Below are 19,112 nucleotides of genomic sequence, written 5' to 3'. Positions count from 1 at the left end.
TATATATTCTTACAAAAAAAATTGTCATAAATTGCTTCTGCCAAAACACATGACCAAATTTTCAAGTTTCATGAAACCATACAGACATAAATCCATGCAAGACAAAAGCACATAGAAGAAACGACTACCGTATTTTTAAGACGCTACCATACAAAGCGTCTTAAAAATAAACAGACAAACTGACAGGTGTTAAACGCCAAACAAAAAGCAAGCCAGAAATTAACAGTCTCAGACTTCAAAAGATATTGCACATTTCTCTTTAACCCAGTCCTTACAAAAAAGAAAGCATTCATGTTATAGGCAGTTATTTTTCAATGACAGCATGTTGAGCAATAATGCTTTTCCAGGTAAGTATGCCAAGCTTGATAACGTACATTATGTTCAGAGAAATATCACCCAGCATAAATATGAAACAAGTTCTAGATTAAAAGCCTACACTTAATCCAATTTAAATTTCTATTTTCTTTTCACTGCAGCAGATCTACTTAAGAAAAGCACCGGTAGACAGGGCATGATGGCTCACATCTGTAATCCTAACACTTTGGGAGGCCAAGGCAGGAGGAATGCTTCGGCCCAGGAGCTCAAGACCAGCCTGGGCAACATAGCAAGACTCCAACTCTTAAAAAAAAAAAAGAGAGAAAGAAAGAAAGAAAAAAAGAAAGAAAAAGAAAAAGTAGTGGTAACTGACAGACTAGAGAGAAATCCTTTGTTATAAATTTGACTTATTTGACTTCAAGTGGTCCAAAACACACTTGAGTTTTCTGAGGACACATTCATATTATAATACTTTCCATTGTTTGACATGTCATATGTTATTCAGTCTCAATTTACAGACAATCTTGCTTTATTTGTGTAGTTACCTTGGCATTGAACTGTATGCAGAACAGCCTTTAAAACAAATATTGTACTATCCGAAACAACTATCTTGGGATAGAAAACATTTGCTGCTGTTAGCTCTAATCCAGAAAAATCTTTAGCTTTTCAAGCTTTGGTTTTAGGTTTCTGTCTTCTTCTCTAACTCAGTCATATAATTTACCCCTCACTACAGGGAACACATCCAGCCACTGAAATGGTTGTACATGTTGACATTTCCACCACATACTTGTACTCCGGGTACTTGTATTTCCTTTAAGAAAAGCAACTATTTCTGAGAGCTGCTTACATTATAAAGTTATATTTAATTTACAAATGAAAATTTTTCTGAAAGTTACAATTCAACATGCTTAAAGCTACAAAGAGATTTTTAATCAAGTTAAAACGGCTTTCCTATGACTTGAGAGTAGCAAGTGCTTAAGCATCATGCAGATGAGCTGGAAAGGGGATAATGTGCCTTTGCATGGCACACGGAAAGCATGCAGGGACCCTGGTTTTTAAAATCAGTGGCTAACAAGTACTTGCAATTTGTTGCCTGTGGCTCAGTTACACCTTTGGCATCTAGAATGGTTATATTGCTTTACGTTTAGTAGCTTCCAACATTTCTGAATTATCAAAGTTATAAAAAGCTATCAAAACTAGAGATTCTTATAGATGAAGTAAATCCTCGTAAGGGAAGATACTTAGCTACCGAGGCTTGAGCAGATTAATACATCTGTCATCCTTTAACTCTCTTCCTCTTGCTCAAACACTATTAGCCCTTAGATTCACAAAGTTACAGAAAGTTTGGTGGAAAATATTAAGATACAGACACCTTGTGATTTTGTACTAAGAATGAATAAATGATTTACTGTAAATGTAGTTTTTGCCTATAATCCCAGCACTTTGGGAGGCTGAGGTGGATGGACCACCTGAGGTCAGGAGTTTGAGACCAGCCTGACCAATCTGGTGAAACCCCGTCTCTACTAAAAATACAAAAATTAGCAGAGTGTGGTGGCATGCAACTGTAGTCCCAGCTACTCAGGAGGCTGAGACAGGAGAATTGCTTGAACCTGGGAGGTGGAAGTTGCTGTGAGCCAAGATTGTGCCACTTCACTCCAGCCTGGGCGACAGAGCGAGACTCCATCTCAAAAAAAAAAAAAAAAAAATGTAGTTTTTGCAACAGTGATATTAGAAATTAAAAATATTTTTGCAGTTTTCGAAGGTCTATTTTGCACTATACATATAGCCATGTTATAACTTTTTTTTCCTAATCAGGAATCTTGAAAATATAATACTTCCAAATACCACCTAGAGAAGTTTAATGCATCCCTACTAACGAAGCTCCCAGTTGGCCGATTATAGGATAATGTCAACTGGGTGTATTCTAAACTTGAAGTAAATGCTAATATTCTTTTTCCATCACAGATTTTCTAAAATGTAGTAATTTGGGCTTTAGCATCCATAAATCAGAATTTTAGTCTATGTAGCAACCAAATACCAAAATACATATACCTAATCTTAGGCAAGTGCTTTTGTGACTTTTAATCAACTCATTAAATTTTTAAAAAGGAAAAAAGAAGGGATGAAGCTAAAGTTTAAATTTTTAATAAAACAATTTTATCTTGCACTGGGCACCAAGACACAGAAATATTACCATTAGGTTGCAAGATAAACATTTCCCACTTAAAAAATCTCATGCACAGCACACAACACCCCCATTTAGTGACATGCCATGCCAGAAATACAGTAAGTTATAAAAAGAACAAACAACACGCACAGATTTTTTACTGTGAACCACACAACTTACCCATTCTCACCATAAATCTTTTGAAAGAGTCTAAGAAACCAGAAAACCAAAAATTAAAAAGTCATTTTTCCCAGTCATATTAGTTTCTAAACGTTCAATGTCTTCCACTTAAGAATCTAATTGGAGATGGACAAATCTCAAAAGGTCACTTCTTCCATCACATTCTTGATCATGTCTCAAGTTCTCATCAATTTCCTATCTCAGGAAATTCAGATTAAGCAAAATGAAGAATTTCCTCAATTTACTCTGAGCTAACAAATCCATACGAAAAGGCTTCCCATCGTCAGGAACTGTTAAGTTAGATTTGGATCCTCTAATTTTATTCAACCTAATCAGATTTGTCCATCTCTAAGTTCCACAAACTGAACATTCATCAAAAAGGCAAGTTGCATAATACAAACTATCAAAATGGCCATGATTACATACACATAAAATTCAGCAGACAACAAATACCATTCATGCATTTTAACATCAACGTTTACTCTGAACTTTATAAATAAAAATAAGTTACAAATGATAGTCCAAGAAACCTAGGCCAAAACCAAAAATTAAGTTAAATGAAATTTGCAATGCCATATTTTAAGGGAAAATTTCACCCCCCCAAAAAAATCAGACACTCTAAAATGTGAGCAACACATAAAACCAAACTATAACCAGACTGTTACAAAAATGCCTGAACATGAGAAGTCCAGAAACTTCATATTGGTGGATAGTACCACAGTACTGCTTAAGTCAAAGGCAAGGTTTATGTATATACAGTCTTAAACAGGCCTAAATAAGTTATTTAGAGATATACAAATATGGAATTGCACTTTTTGTACAAAACGACTGAGGGTTTTTCAAAGCAAATTAAATTTTACGGGATGCTTCAAAATGGCACGCGACATGCAGAGTTGAGCAACAGGATGAGCTGCTTTCTCGCATGAGAAAAGTTACACAAGACCATCCATTACAAGCAAAATCCTTGCAGAAACACACTCTGACCTCTCCACCATCAGCCTTTTCTTGTGCCTAAGTCTGCTGGCCTCCCGGATGGCCTCCCATCTCTTCAAGTCAGCCTCACTGCAGGGGCCAGGGGTGAAACTGATGGGAGGCACGGTAGTTCCCAGTTTCCAGGACTGAATCTTACGTGTCAGCATGTCATCTTTCTTCTGCCGATACGAAGGAACTAATATTCTACAGCTATTACTTTTTTCTTTGGATGGGCATGTCCTTTCAAGTACACAGAGAAATTTCGCTTGAATTTCTGGAGGAAGAGTCCAGGGTTCGGGAAAAGGGACTGGGTGGTATCTATCTGGGGCCCCGGACAGCGGCACTTCTTTCTTCTGTGCTGGAATTCGGCGAACAATCATATCATCCTTTTCCAAATCCGGAAGTACAAGTTCACCTTCTCTACACTGTAAAATTATATCTCGCTCTACAGAATCATCTTGCTCAGAGAACTTTCTAAAGTCTTCAAAAGCTCGGAGAACATATGGATTTGCATGGAAAGCCCCAGTCTTTCTGACAAAGAAATCATCATTCTCTAAGTCAGGATCCAGGGCTGCCATCTCGAGGTCATCTCTTCTATAGCCTGGTGCATAAGAGAGATTCTTCCTGCGGGTTATGAGCCTTGGGCCAGAAGTGGGATCAATTTTGGTATGTGTTTCAGAAGACAAGATGTCATCAGAGTATGTTTGGAGGGCCTGAAGCAGTAAAAACTGACTGATGCACAGAGAGGAAAAAGGAAAGAGAATCTTATTAAGCTTAGGGAGAAAAGGTAATTAGCAGATCGACTAGCCAAAGGTGATTAGCAGACCAGCTAGCCAGTTACTGAGGGTAAATCATTTTAGAGGACCACTGGGGGGACTCTTGCTAGGAAAACAGACTAGCATTTAATCCAACACCCATGACTTTCCTGGATAATCCCTAAAGAAATAAGAGCAGAGCATACTTCTCAGGAAAGTTGGGCACCATGGAGGCCACGGATGAGGCTGGAGCATGGACTAGGTACCCCTCCCAGGCACACACAAAAGCCACTCCCTGGTACCCTGTTTTTTTTTGTTTTTTTTTTTTTTTTTTTTTTTTGAGACAGAGTGTCACTCTGTCGCCCAGGCTGAGTGCAGTGGCGCCATCTCAGCTCACTGCAACCTCCGCCTCCTGGGTTCAAGCAATTCATCTCCCTCAGCCTTCCAAGTAGCTGGGATTACAGGGGCCCCCTATCATGCCTGGCTAATTTTTGTATATTTAGTAGAGATAAGGTTTCACCATTTTAGCCAAGCTGGTCTCAAACTCCTGACCTCAAGTGATCCACCTGCCCTGGCCTCCCAAAGTGCTGGGATTACAGGCGTGAGCCACCCCCCCCCCGGCCCCTGGTATCCCTTTCTCATTCCATTTGCCACAGTGGCCTAAGTGTCCCCTGAAGAAGAAGGAATAATCTTTGAAAGTTTCACAAGTTGTGCATCATGCACTTTATGCAATAGGTATATGTAATCAGCAGGAAAAAGGGAAAATAAATTGCTCTGAAGTTTTATAAAAGAGCTCAAGGAATCTTCCCTTTGCATTTTCCCTAGACTTGCCCTTCCCAGTCTCCACCTGAAAGTTATTTCCTTTTTCCACATCTCCACACACAGCAAAACCGTGAAATTAGGTAAACTTTCTAACAAGCCTTTTTGAACCGGCTTTTCAAAAGAACTGCCACATATAAATATATCCTGTCTCACACATTATTGTGCTAAAGAAGAATGTTGAATCCTACAGAGTTCCAAGCTGATGTAGTTGCACAGAAAGCAGCGTGTTATACATTACGCTTTTGTACTAAGTCCACTAAGTGAGTCAGGTTTCCTGATTCAGTGCAATCAGGTCCCAGGCTAATGGAGCAGCAGAAGCAGGCAGAGGGGTGTCTGAGGCCAGACCCGCAGCAGGCAGGCTCATGCAGACAGGGGCACCTGGGCTCATCCGAAGCACTACTGCTTCTCCTGGCTGCATAGGAGTCCGGTGATTTTACAGCCCGTTTGGTAGCTAATTCCAGCAAGAGTGAAGGTCTTTGGCAGTTGCCGTCTAGCCTATGCTCTGCTTTTTGTGCTCTACTAAAAACGGTGGCGCTTCTGTCAGAACCTGAGTCCTCATCCTCAGAGTCTGAATTCCTTCTACTGTGAGTGACATGAAGAAAAGGGAGGAGGGAATGAGACAAAGAATTGGAGAAAAACAGAACTACTAAAAATAATGCCATGCTATGACTATGTATAGAACAGAGCTTTTTAAGATCTAGATCCTCAGGTTTAAATTTAAACAGAAATTCATTTCCATTATATAGGTTCTGCAGATACTAGAGAACTAATTAGACTTTCTCTGTCTCTCTTATTATTATAAAAAACATGCACATAGAACCCCAGCTGGGGTACTGAATGAACACTGGTGTGACAGAAACATGCACAACGACAAACCTGAATCCCTGAAATTCTTTATACCATGGCTTATAAGTTTCCCTTTTTATTCTTTTCCAGTTCACATCTTCTGGGGTCCAACATTTGGGAAGAAACTGATCAAAAGCATTCCCTGGGTTTGGCATGACTGGACTGAGCTTGCGCACATAAAGATCATCCTTTACAATGTTGGGTATGCTTCTTGTCTTTGCTTTTTCCTCTTCCAAATAACAAGAGGACTTTGAAGTTCCTTGTACAGTTGGCCAGTTCTCCACATTGGTGCCCCAAATCCTCCTCTGATTACTGTTCAAAACATCCAACCGGTTAAGACACTGTATGAGCATTTGTGACACAGAACACAAATGGCATGCTTTCTGGTTCACAAAGTTTACACCACTGCGAACAAAGCAAATTAGTTTCCATTCTCATCACCACCACAGCTCCTAGGATAAAGTTATTATAACAGCATCTCATTTTAACTCAAGGATAGCTAGATACACACGGGCCAAAGATACTTCATTAGAAGCTGTGTTAAAAGGAAGAGGCACATAACAAACAATTTGGGGTGTTACTTTCTGAATTAAAATCAGCAGCATAATAGACAGCCAGATCCAGGACAAGTATTTCTGACCTCGTCAGTCCATATAGCCCCATGGCAAACATATCAGCAGGAGAAAATATTTGCGGACAAGAATTAGGAGAGGTGATTTTCGAGATGAAATTCTGGGGCCTCTTTTTCACTTGGAATCTACGGTTGGCTAAGTCATCCAAAACTATGTCAGGAAACCTTCGTTCATCCTCAGAGTCCGAACCACTTTCAAAACCGTACGCCTCCCCATGAGAGGAAGCTGGATTTGCAAAACCACACTCTGTTCTGCTAATTTGCTGAGAAATTAAAGGATTCTTTTCATGTCCACTAAGATCAATCAAAAAAGGAAAAACATTACATGGCAGGGCTCATCATGAACAATATAAATTATCTGGTAAGCTGAAAAATACCAATAAACTGAAGTCATGCATCTAAAAAAAGACCTAGCAAATCATATGCTGACATTCTAAAACAGAAGAAATGGCTTCAAGATATGTATAACTAAAAATAGAGGGATGAAAAATATTCTCACTAGTCAAGCTTAATATATGATCTATGAAACACATTTAAGAGCCATTCTTTTTACCACATTTAACATCCCACCATATTCGAAAAGCATACGAAACTCAATAATCACACCCATCTCAGTACCTTGAAAATGTTCCATCTGCTTCTGTATAAACCGGGCTTGCCCAACTTCTTCTGTTATCCTCATGTTTGTCTGGCTTTTTCTTCCTCAGAGGTGCTGGTACATAGGATGGCTGTCTACTTTTGTTGGGTAAAAAACGATTGAAGGGTAACGCAGTCTTTGGCTCAACAGCCGAAATCCTTCGATACGACATATCATCTTTATTATAATCCTGCATCTTGAATGTAAATTCCGAATCTGTGTCACTTTCAAAACCTATAAAGAAGGCACAAGAATTTGCTTTACTCTCCAGATTATTCGCCTAACTGAAACCCACACAGAGCGCCTGCTTTGTCTTTCCCTTAGAAACCCAGTGCTGCCACTGCTAACTGCAGGGAATATTTTTAGAAATTTGTCACGAAGTTGTGATAAGATCCATTAGGAGGAACTTGCTTTGCATACTGGAGGCACATGCAGTACATTCTTTTGCTGCTGTAGGCTCTAAGAAGAAAAAGTCCTATTTTACTAGTGAGCCCCTTTTTTTCTCAATCTCTTCCTCCATGATTTTCCATAAGATTTGTTGGTGTAATACATAGAAATAAAATCTAGCAATGGAGTCACAGATACTTAAAACAACATGCAAAAATAATTCTGGGAGAACTCAGTAATTTAAAATAAGGCATGCAGCTATCTATAATATATGTGAGGAGAGAGATCAGGAAGGATGTAGAAAGAGAAGAAAAAAAAAACAAGCTTGTAAAGGGTCTGGATAGATTCTATAAACCAGAATCACACATTAGATATGAGGTTGGACTGGATGACTTCTAAAGTTCCAAAGGCATCTGAAGTCTTATGCCCAAATGAGAGCACAGAACTCACAGTTTCTTCAGAGTGGCCATGGAAATTATATTGGGAACGCTGTATTATGATTCAAAATCATTTAAACACAAATTCAAAAGAACACCCTTTGATACTCCTCAAGGTCAGATAGATACAAATAGTAATCTGCTTTCCTAAAAGAAGAAGAATGAATCTACTCTTTTAAAGACAAAGGAAGAAAAGGGGGGAGAACAACACTACAGATCCAAGCCAAGCTGTCTCTCTTTCCCACCCTTCTCTTCCTGCCTCCTGTGCATTTGTAAAGGTTTGGAAATGTTACTTGCTTCTCACCAGGGTTCTCTCCAGGCCTGGCTGTGCACAGTGCCTGACAGCTACAAGCTCTCAGCAGGCAGAGCACCTGCAGGGTTAACCTGAGTTAAATGCAGTCTCTTCCCCTCCCTCCTGCCTGGCAGGAAGCTACAGTAAATAACACTGAGAACAGTCTACAGGAAGTCTCTTAACATACAGCTATGAGACAGGGACAGAGTAAAAGGAGAGTAGAGTCTTGGCAAAAGAGGGAAAGTAAACGCAGCTATAACCATGAGGAGTAGTAGTCAATAAACTGGTGCTTTCTTTTTACCACCTTCTAAAAAATCAGACATTTATCTCTCATTTCCAATAAGTATATCAATTACTCCTGCCAAAATCCATACATGTGGAATTTTAAAGTCATAAAGAGACTATTTTACTTTTTAACTTTTAAGAAAAAGTATTTTTTAGCCCAGTATGGTGTCCTGCAGAGAATTTTTCCCCCAAAGTATCATTCTTGATATGAGTTTTCATGTAAAACTAGAGAATGTGACATTGCAATTCTGTTATCCTAAAAATATTACCCTACATTATAGTGCTCATCAATTTAGGACTACAATCTAGAGAGTAGCAGTAGAATTTTAACACACTGGTCACAAAAGAGCTTTATCGGCCTGGTGCCTCCATCCCAGGCTTTTTTTCCCCGCTTAGTTGTAATTTCCAAGGCTTCACTTAACGCACTCTTTAAACAAGGTCTGCAGCCCCATTTCCAAGATCAGAAAGGGATGTGACAGTGGCCTTCTGCTTTTGGTTACATGGACAGATGCCCATTCCAACAAGGATCTGAGAAGACGACTTAGATTCCACACCGCTGGGTGGGCCACTGCATCTGAACTGACTGAAGCCTGCATATTCCCACATGCCCTCCATCTCTTCCCCTTTTATTCCTTGACTAGTTATAAATTCCATCATTACATGGAGTAGGTTCTTCAGTAAGGGAAAAGAAATACAGCGGGTTCAGAATTTCAGCCTGTGCTTTTACAGCTTTAACCACTCAGATGAATCACATACTCAGATTCATTTCCTTAAACGTATTGGAATCGTCATCTGGGCTATGAAAATGTCACACCTTGACAGCAAACAGCCAATACGTGTGGCAGTAATTATAAAGGTTAATGCTTAAATAGCGTTTCACATTTTTTATTTTTAAAAACTACTACTCTAAAAGATAAAGGCTTCAGGTTTTTTGTTACCATGCTTAATAAATTGTTGATTGGTATTTTGGAAAACAAATTCATAGCATGTTGTATTTATATAAGTTTCACATCAGAAGTAAAACAAAGAATAAATTCTAGTTAATGATGTTCATACTGAAGTATTTAGGACAAGTGTGATATATTCTGAAATGCCTCAAAAAATAAGATGATTAAATTATAATAGAGAAAGGAGGGAGGGAGAAAGAGAAAGAGAGAGGAGAGAGAGACGAGTATAAGATAAAGCATGCATAGTAAAACATCATGGTGGAATTAGGCAGCGAATACATGTGTGTTCGCTGTACAATTATTTTAAGTTTGCTGATTTTTGACATTTTTGTCATAGATATGCTAGGAAAAATATCTAGAAATAGAAAAGTAATATTCCAAATACACAAGCAATGTAAAATCCCTAACAATCAAGCACAAATCACAGCCAGAACTCAATGTTTTCACGTTGATGTCGATAGAAGCACAGAAATATTTCAAAAAAAAAAAAACTTTACTTGTGATTTCAATCTAGTCAAATCTGAATAGCTGGAGATGTACACTCAGAAGTTGCTGACGCTATACCCAGTAGCCACAGGAATAAGATGTGCATTGAAATAACTGAACTGACCATAAGCTTGGGATTTTGAAAGAAGGTTCCTTCCCGCAACAGAATGTCTCTAACATGTTCCTTTCACACTTGCTCTGTCCTGGGTTAGCTCTGACTCTGAAAGGACCAAAAGAGGATTCCTACCTGCATGTTAGGTGGTGGTATATTACTCAATCTACAAAGTTTAACATAATATTCTATCATGATAGGTAGCAATCATTTCTTCTCATCTATAGAAATAATTGTAAAAATATTTTTCTTTTTTTGCTTAAGAGAGTTTTTTTAATCTTTTGAAAAAAGCCAAGGATGAAAGTTACTCAGAAACTAGAAGAGATTTTTTTTTTTTTGCAGAATCTTATATTCCTTTCTATGTTTAGATATATCAGTTTATAGAACTCTTGAACACAAATTAAGCCTGAATCTGGAGAGAGAAGAGCCAGGATAGATTATCACTGATAAAACAGGCCACAATTAACTGTCACCTCCCAGTCCTTTCCAGAAATGAAATTTTTCAAAAATGAAACTATCACCATCATGAAGGAGAAAAAAATAACAAAACCCCCAATTATACTCCAGTCTCTATGAAAATCCACTTCTAAGTGAAATTTTTGCCTAGTTTTTGCTCCATTTTTCTATTCTTTCCTGTTCCCAGTTCTCCCTTAATATGCGAACAAATAAACTGACAGCCAAAACACAACACACCTTCACGCCCCCCTCTCAACGTGGTATCAGAGGAGCAGCTTGTCAGTGACCTTGAGCCCAATGAGTCCAAGCTTTCAAAGGAATCTTCTCTCTTATGGTGCCTTGGAGGAGCAAGAAATTCTCCACGTTCGGGACACCAGACGTCACCGTAGCCACTGTCCCTGCCACTTCTTTTCAGGAAGCTGGAGTCTTCGAGTGCCTAAAGAAAACGTTTTTTAAAGAATAGTAAGTTAAATAAACTTCCAAAAAATATAATCAATCGGTTATTACTTGCTTGTTTGCCTAATTTAAGTTGGGTTTTATTTGACATGTAAGGCATGAGGTTTCTCTGTCGGACACAGAAAAAAGCTGATGAAAAATGGAAAATAAATTTGTAATTGTTTCCCCACAACTGATACAATAAGGAGGTACTCAATATTCAAAGTCATAATAAGGAGATATTCAATATTATTTAATAAACTAGTACATATGTTCTATTTAAAAATAAGGAAAATTACTAGTTTAATGAAAGTTCATAGAGTAACATTGAAATGCTAAACTCAGTTATTACAGTTCTCTAGCAATAAATGTGAAAAGAGTCAAAAAGAAAAATTAACCTTAACTTAGTCATCCAAAAGGAGATAAATCAGCAAGATTATATTCACTCTATCTCCAGGAAATATTTGTGATGGCTTATATAACATAAAACCTTAACAACTGAAGTTAGTTAACTCTCCCCCCAGAAAAATAAAAAGGAGCAAGTGGGCATAAATTTCACAGAATTCATTTACTTTTACTAACTACACAACCTAGTTCTAAGGTCCTGGCAGCTGGCTTATCCTTCTTGTTGAATCAAGGGAAGCATACTTGTTTGCTGACATATATAACTTATTTTCTATGGACCTAAATAAAATATTTGTTTGGCTCATATAAAGGACACACAGGAACATCACAAATGATGTTAACTGTAGGTTTGTGAATTATATAGAACTTACTCAAGATAAGCACTTTTAACTAACATTCTTCTGTGAATGTTAGTGACAAAATATAACCTGGCTTTTTAAACATTAGGATGTGAGTAAAATTTACGAAGCCCATGGTGTAGTCCTGACTTATAGTAATCATGAATATCTAGTAACTACAATTTTTTAATATGGTGAAGATAATTTTGTCATAGTAAAAACCAGAAATGTTACTTTCAGATGAGCTTACTAATACAGAGACAATTTAAAGAACCTAGTAATTACTAACAATCAAACATATGTGAACCTTGATTAAGTCATGATTCAAAATAAAAAGTGCTATGAAAAGTAGCTGGAGACAAGTATGAAAGTTTTAATGTCAACTGAATATTAGATAATGGGGAATATCTGAATTTTCTTAAGTATAATAAACACTGTAGCTACATAGAAGAATATTCATATTCTTAGGAGATGCATACTGAGTATTTGGGGGAGAAATACATCTGCAGTTTATATTAAAATGGTTAAGTAAAAACATAGATGGATGGATAAACACATATGTAGATAAAGCCAGTATGGAAAATTGTAATAATTGAACCAGATGGTGCATATCTGGGTATTTGTTGTACTCTTCTTTCAACTTTTAATTATAAATATTTTCAACATATGAAAAAGCTGAAGAGTTTGCAGTGAATAATTAGCAGCTGTCTCAGGCATACTTTTGATCTAATACCATCAATTCATGATTCAATTGTTTGACAAGTGTCTGGAGCACCAATAAAGTCTAGTAGATTTCAAGGAGATTTCATGTGCTTTAGATGCCGACACCCTGGCATTAAGAGTTGACATCCTGTCATGAAGATGCAAGTGCCTACCTTACATCCTGCTACTTCCAAGCAGATGGGGAAGCCAAGCCTAGCGCTGGTGCTGCCAAAATGCTTCTCAAAATACAGAAAGATTTTTTTAAATTTAAGTGTTTAGATCTGTCAGGTTTCTCAAACACGTATTTGTTAAGGCCTTAGAGTTCAACACTCAATATGGATTTTTGACCTCATAAATGTTAAAGTTATTGATGACAGCCACTTCAGTTATAAAATAACCTTTGGCCCTGGTGCCTGGCTTTTAAGGAGGCACGCTGACAAGTCAATTAAAATGAGTCACCTCCAACTTCCAAGATGACTGACTGAGGTGCTACAACTTCCACCAACGATTGTTTAATTGGTATTTTATGTTAGCTTTTAAGCATTATCTGGTTAAATGGGAAATGCCTGATGAACACATTGGTTTTGATTTTAATAGAACTGATACAAAACATGTGATATAGTCACATACCTCTAACAGCTACCCCCACTTTATTATAATGGAATGGAGCCACAACCTTAGTTTTATACACCATAAGGTCTTCATCTACCTCCTCTGGTTTTGAAACTGGTAACAGGAAACAGCCTTTGATAAAGCATTCCTGGCATAGACACTGTACTAGGATTATTCAACCTGAGTCAGACTGTCATTAAAACGACCACAGGCTACAAAGACAGCCCTAGTACATAAGCCAAAGTCCCACATGGTTTTTTGTTTGTTTGTTTTTGAGACGGAGTTTTGCTCTTGTTGCCCAGGCTTGGCTCACCGCAACCTCTGCCTCCCAGGTTCAAGCGATTCTCCTGCCTCAGCCTCCCGAGTAGCTGGGATTACAGGCATGTATCACCACACCCAGCTAATTTTGTATTTTTAGTAGAGATGGGGTTTCTCCATGTTGGTCAGGCTGGTCTCGAACTCCCAACTTCAGGTGATCCGCCTGCCTCAGCCTCCCAAAGTGCTGGGATTACAAGCATGAGCCACTGTGCCCAGCCCCCCACATAGGTTTTAATCAAAAGTTTTATTAGCTGAAATAACTGTAAATCAAGGCTCTCCCTGTGCTCAAAGCCCCCTGAAATTCCTCCACTAAAGCCTCACCATTCTTCATTGCAGTGACCAATATGCTCACCTATCTTAGACAATTGTGCTTTATGAGGTTACGTAGTCTCTCATGAGTGTTTTCCTAACACTTAGTACTATGTGTATGCATGTTAATATCTCAGCTATTTCCTGAATTAACTTATTCAAGGAATTTGAATACAGCATTATTGACTCCTTACATTTTGGAGGTGAACAGGAATACCTGTATCTTCTAGGCTCTATAATCCCACCTCTTGCTATAATACATGTGGCTGGGCTCAGGCAAAATTATTTAAAGATCAGGGTAGGTGCAAGCCAAGGTTATCATGTTCATCCTGGCCTAAAATTTCTTCCAATCACAGCAACTAATATTTATTGCAACCTTACAATGTGCTAGAGGCTAATGCTAAATGCCTTACTGGTGTGGTATCATTTAACCATTAGAGAAACCCACGAAACAATGACTACTAATTAGATGATGAAACACCATTGTGACTACACAAAAGGGCTCTTCTGAGTCCTACAAATTTCCCTGAATAAATATCCCTACCCAGAGAAATTCGTTTTTCCCATGTGGATCTTATAAATGAAGATTTGGCAGAACTACGGTCAGTCCTGGCACTTGGCTGTCTGCAAATGATCCTCAAGCATTCAAAAGGCTGTCACATTGATTCCAAAATATGAATGACTAGAAATGTGTATAAAACAAAAGATTCTAAATTAAAAACCTTACATCAAGTTCCAGTTAACACCATGTCCTACTCTTTAGGAAACAGAGGCAGCATGGTAGAATTGTGGGGATATGAAAGTGTGGGCATTAAAGACTATCATCTATGACAAGAACATATTACTACAAAGAAATTGAGTAAATTCCATGGGTGTAAACAGTCCAGGAAGCATCTCTCTACTACAGGTTGAGTTTACAATGAGTATAGCAATACTTAAGCTACATAAAGTGTGTAAGGAAGGAAGCCAATGCATGTGTCATCAAATTATGTAGAATTAAAAGGTAAGCAAGTCTCTCTACCTTGGAAATTGCTCTGGAATAGACCCAACTGACTCCTTGGTGGTGGCATATAAAGCCAGTAAATGAGTAACATTCCTCTTTACTCAGCCCAATTGAGAGTGGGACAAAGAGAGTCGGAGTTGCCATATTTGTTATAGAGGAGAAGGAGAAGAAAAAGAAGAGAGGAGGAAGGGAAAGCAGTGATACTGTATTACAGCAGTAATCTCACACAGATGTAGTTTACTTACCTTTGTCAGTGCTTGTCCTAAAAGATTCTCAAACGCTTTCAAATTAAGATGGGGACCATTATAGTACGGGTTGCTTTGTGCTTTTCTTCCCAGCCAGTACAATGTTATCAAAACCTTAAAAAAAAAAAAAAATCCATGAACAACAAGATCAGTCGATTAGCAACCAACTGCAAGCTCAAATATAGGTGAGTACTGTAGATAAATGATAGCACATATTACTCCGTAAGTGAAAAGGAGACTTTCTTTTAAGTTTATGGGAAAGGTAAAAGTCATTAAAAATCTTAATTTTTCTTGCTAAATTTTCCTGTCTCTGATCAAGTTCTTAGACCAAAAGTCCAGACTCCAAAAGGTAGTCATTCATATACTCTACTAGTATATATGAAGAGGGAAAAAAATAAGAGAAAACACAAATGAAACTTTTAAAGCAATCAATATTTTTTCATCGAACTTACAGAATGATCACCTAAACATCAATAATTCTCAGCTTCCTTAATAAGGATGTTAAACTTTTTAATAAAGCTGCAACATTTTTAGATATTCTTGTAATTTCCATAAAATATTGTAAGTCATATGAGTCTACATTGATGAATTACCCAGAGTCCTTAAACAGTCAGTGCTTTTCCTTAAAGTCTAAATTGGTAGTTTCCTATTTACTCCCATAAAAATCTTAAAATGTGTTTACTTGCCTTTAGCGTATTACTAACACATAACAAACAGCTTCCTAAATCTAACCTATCCTCTTATACCACTCTAACAATATGTTTTTAAATTTAATTTTAAGTTCTGGGATATATGTGCAGGATGTGCAGGTTTGTTATGTAGGTAAACGTGTGCCATTGTGGTTTGCTGCCCCTATCAACGCATCACCTGGCTATTAAGTCCCACATGCATTAGCTATTTAACCTGAGGCTCTCCTTCCCTCCATCACCTGACAGGCCCCAATGTGTGTTGTTCCCCTCCCTGTGTCCATGCGTTCTCATTGTTCAGCTCTAGAATACTATGCAGCCATTAAAAGAAACAAGATCATGTCCTTTGCAGGGACATGGTCAGAGCCGGAAGCCATTATCCTCAGCAAACTAATGCAGGAACAGAAAACCAAATACGACACGTTCTCCCTTATAAGTGGGAGCTGAACAACCTAACCATATATTGTAATGCATATATTTAAACATATTTACTGTTTGTAACTGATTGGTTTGTAGCAAAAAATTAATTAGAAAAGAGATGTAGAGTATACTTTTAGATTCACTGCCTTCTTACAGAACATGAAAGTGAAAGCCACTTATAATGTTCCATTAAGGTAAATGTATCTTACATTTTTCACTCTCCTGTCAGTCTCTTCTTGCCTGTAAAGAAAGAAAATATCTATTAGGTAATATCCGTGAACCTTAAATTATTAATTATAGCTAGAAAAAAACTCATTTTTATTCTAAAGTTCTATGAATATTAATATCACATGGAAGTCCAAATCTCTTAGAGCTCATATTATCTCCATCAGAAGAATTTTTCCATATTCATTGATTTGACAAAAGTATAATGCATTGATTTTCTGTATTCACTGATATTCATTAATATAATTGTCAGTTTTCTATAAAAAGCAGTGCTGTTTTTTCATTTTATTCATTTTAGTCTAATTTTTAAATACATTATGTGTATTTTTTGTATTTCTTTCTTAAACAAGTTTTAAACCCAATGAGGGGGGATCAGTGTGTTCATGAAAAAAGAACTGGGAAATCGGGGAAAAAAAACCTTAAAAACACAATGAAAAATAAAAGCGAGGGGTTTTTTGCACTGAGGGGTTTTTTTTTCACCATCCATAAGGTTTTTCATCCAAGTTCCCCAGAGCAAACTGCTCAGAGACCTTGACCCTGCAAATGTTGAAAAGTGGCAGTTTAAAAAACAGCCATGAACCTCTGCCTGAAGAAACTTCACTGTATTATAAGAATCATGGGTTTTTTGCTCACATATGAAAGGGCATGATATTTATGGGAGAAGTTAAAAAGAGGCAGATGGCACCACAGTGTTGAAGAAGCAACAATATGCTACTTCACAAAGGGATGGGTCATCCTAAAAAGAAAGCACTTCCCCTCATTAGAGACACTTAAGCAGGATCGGTGTGAATTCAGAGACTTGTAGAAGCCTGATTAAGAAAGCTTCTAATTGGCCTGTCCAGTCTAACAGCACAGTAGTATACTTTAAGATAAAATATACACACATCTATATATGCATGTAGAAGACATCAACATAAAACACATATATATTCATATATACAAAGAAAAAGTAAAAAGAGAATGTGAGTACACAGAGACTAATTTTTAACTTAGCTTTCAAAGAATTAACAAGGCAACTAAGACCATTCCTTTCCAGAAAACAAACTTGTACTGAAATGAACCTAAGAACAGCATGCACCTCTTACCCACCTCCCAAAAAAACATCTCAACAATGAAATTCATGAACTCTCACACTACTGATGGAAATGTAAATTGATACAACTACTTAAACTCTTAAGTCACTTGGTAATATCTATTCAAGCTAAATACATTGATATTCTATGACCTAATAATTCCATTCCTAGGTATACATCCAACATAAACGCTTATATATGTTAACAAAAAGTTATATACAAGAATGTTTATCACAGCACTATTCATCGCAACAAAAACTAGAAGCAGCGTAGATGTCCTTAACATTATAATAGATAAATTATGGCATATCCACGTAATGAAATATCATATGGCAATGAAAATAACCTTCAACTATATTCAACCACAAGTTCAACCTCTCAAATAACGAAAAGAAAAAGAAGCCCAATGCAAAAGAGTACAGGCTGTATTATTCCATTCATATAAAGTACAAAGACAGGCTGAATAAAAAAATGCTGTTAGAAGTCAGGGTAGTGGTTACCCTTGTGGGAAGAGAATGACAGAAGAGATTAGAAGAGGATGGGGCACTAGGATGACAATTGTTTGTGCTTCAATCTGGAAGCTGGCTACTTAGGTGTGCTCAGTTTCCAAAAGGTATTTAAGTTGTACATTTATAATATGTATACTTTTCTGTATATTATCCTTCAAAAAAGTAAACAAGTAGAATAAATTCCACAGCCCATGTGCTCAAACCATAGCTTAACTCTTGAGTAAAAAGAAAATTATCTTATAAAAATCCACAGCAATGGCCGGGTGCAATGGCTCACGCCTGTAATCCCAGTACTTTGGGAGGCTGAGGAGGGCACATCCCCCAAGGTCAGGAGTTCAAGACCAGCCTGGCCAACAGGGGAAACCCCGTCTCTACTGAAAGGACAAAAATTAGCCAGGCGTGGTGGTGGGCATCTGTAATCCCAGCTACTCAGGAGGCTGAGGCAGGAGAACAGCTTGAACCCGGGAGGCGGAGGTTGCAGTGAGCTGAGATTGCGCCACTGCATTCCAGCCTGGGCGACAAGAGCAAGACTCCATCTCAAAAAACAAACAAACAAACAAACAAACAAAAACCCAGCACTTTAACTTAGAAGTAGTAAGTGGGAAAAGTCACTAGAAACTGACAACAAAAAATAGCAGAGTTGCAAATATATAGCCCCTTTTTAGACTAATAACCAACATACACATGTCAAACATTAAATTAGCCAAAGCACAAAAGAAACATCAATGCACAGGACAAAGAATGCACTGGGCTGAACATCCTCCCACTTTGATCATAAGCACACTCAAGGCAGAAGGAAAAACAGAGCTCTCTTGAACCCCTGACCTCATTTCCACAGTCCTCAAAAAGGTTTCTAATCCAACATACTCATTTGTTTTCACTTTTTATCATGATAAAACAATCATTGGAAATACAAGGGATGTCCTATTCTGTGATAAACACAATAAGCAGTGACCTTCGCATTATTACCTTTTACTCACTTTACATTCCCTTCTAAATATGAGCATTTATAACATGCTCTTGGACATGATACATAGGCCAGCCAAATTAGTGTCCTATCTCTGAAATGCAATGCCAGGAATTCAAGTAGTCAATGATTTGCTGG

The 19,112-nt window shown here is 37.6% G+C and overlaps 1 protein-coding gene across 50 annotated transcripts in view; it reads right to left on the bottom strand.

Annotated features, from left to right (window-relative positions):
• Positions 1-19,112, bottom strand: part of LMO7 (LIM domain 7) — a 222,114-nt gene that overhangs the window by 46,930 nt on the left and 156,072 nt on the right. For 23 of the 50 annotated variants that reach the window (XM_063697414.1, XM_063697417.1, XM_004054609.5 and 20 more), the window contains 7 exons: positions 16,410-16,440; positions 15,095-15,208; positions 10,965-11,163; positions 7,307-7,559; positions 6,088-6,369; positions 3,647-4,366; positions 2,663-2,692 (listed from right to left, as the gene is read on the bottom strand). In XM_063697414.1, coding sequence (XP_063553484.1) covers positions 2,663-2,692; positions 3,647-4,366; positions 6,088-6,369; positions 7,307-7,559; positions 10,965-11,163; positions 15,095-15,208; positions 16,410-16,440 — 1,629 coding nt within the window. The remainder of the gene's footprint in view (positions 1-2,662; positions 2,693-3,646; positions 4,367-6,087; positions 6,370-7,306; positions 7,560-10,964; positions 11,164-15,094; positions 15,209-16,409; positions 16,441-19,112) is intronic. The other 27 variants (XM_063697422.1, XM_063697426.1, XM_063697424.1 and 24 more) reach the window with 2 other exon arrangements.

The sequence above is a fragment of the Gorilla gorilla genome, chromosome 14 (genome assembly GCF_029281585.2).
Source record: "Gorilla gorilla gorilla isolate KB3781 chromosome 14, NHGRI_mGorGor1-v2.1_pri, whole genome shotgun sequence".
NCBI classification, from domain to species: domain Eukaryota; kingdom Metazoa; phylum Chordata; class Mammalia; order Primates; family Hominidae; genus Gorilla; species Gorilla gorilla.
The sequence above is the reverse complement of the archived record's forward strand: the minus strand, read 5'-3'. Positions and strand labels throughout refer to the sequence as shown.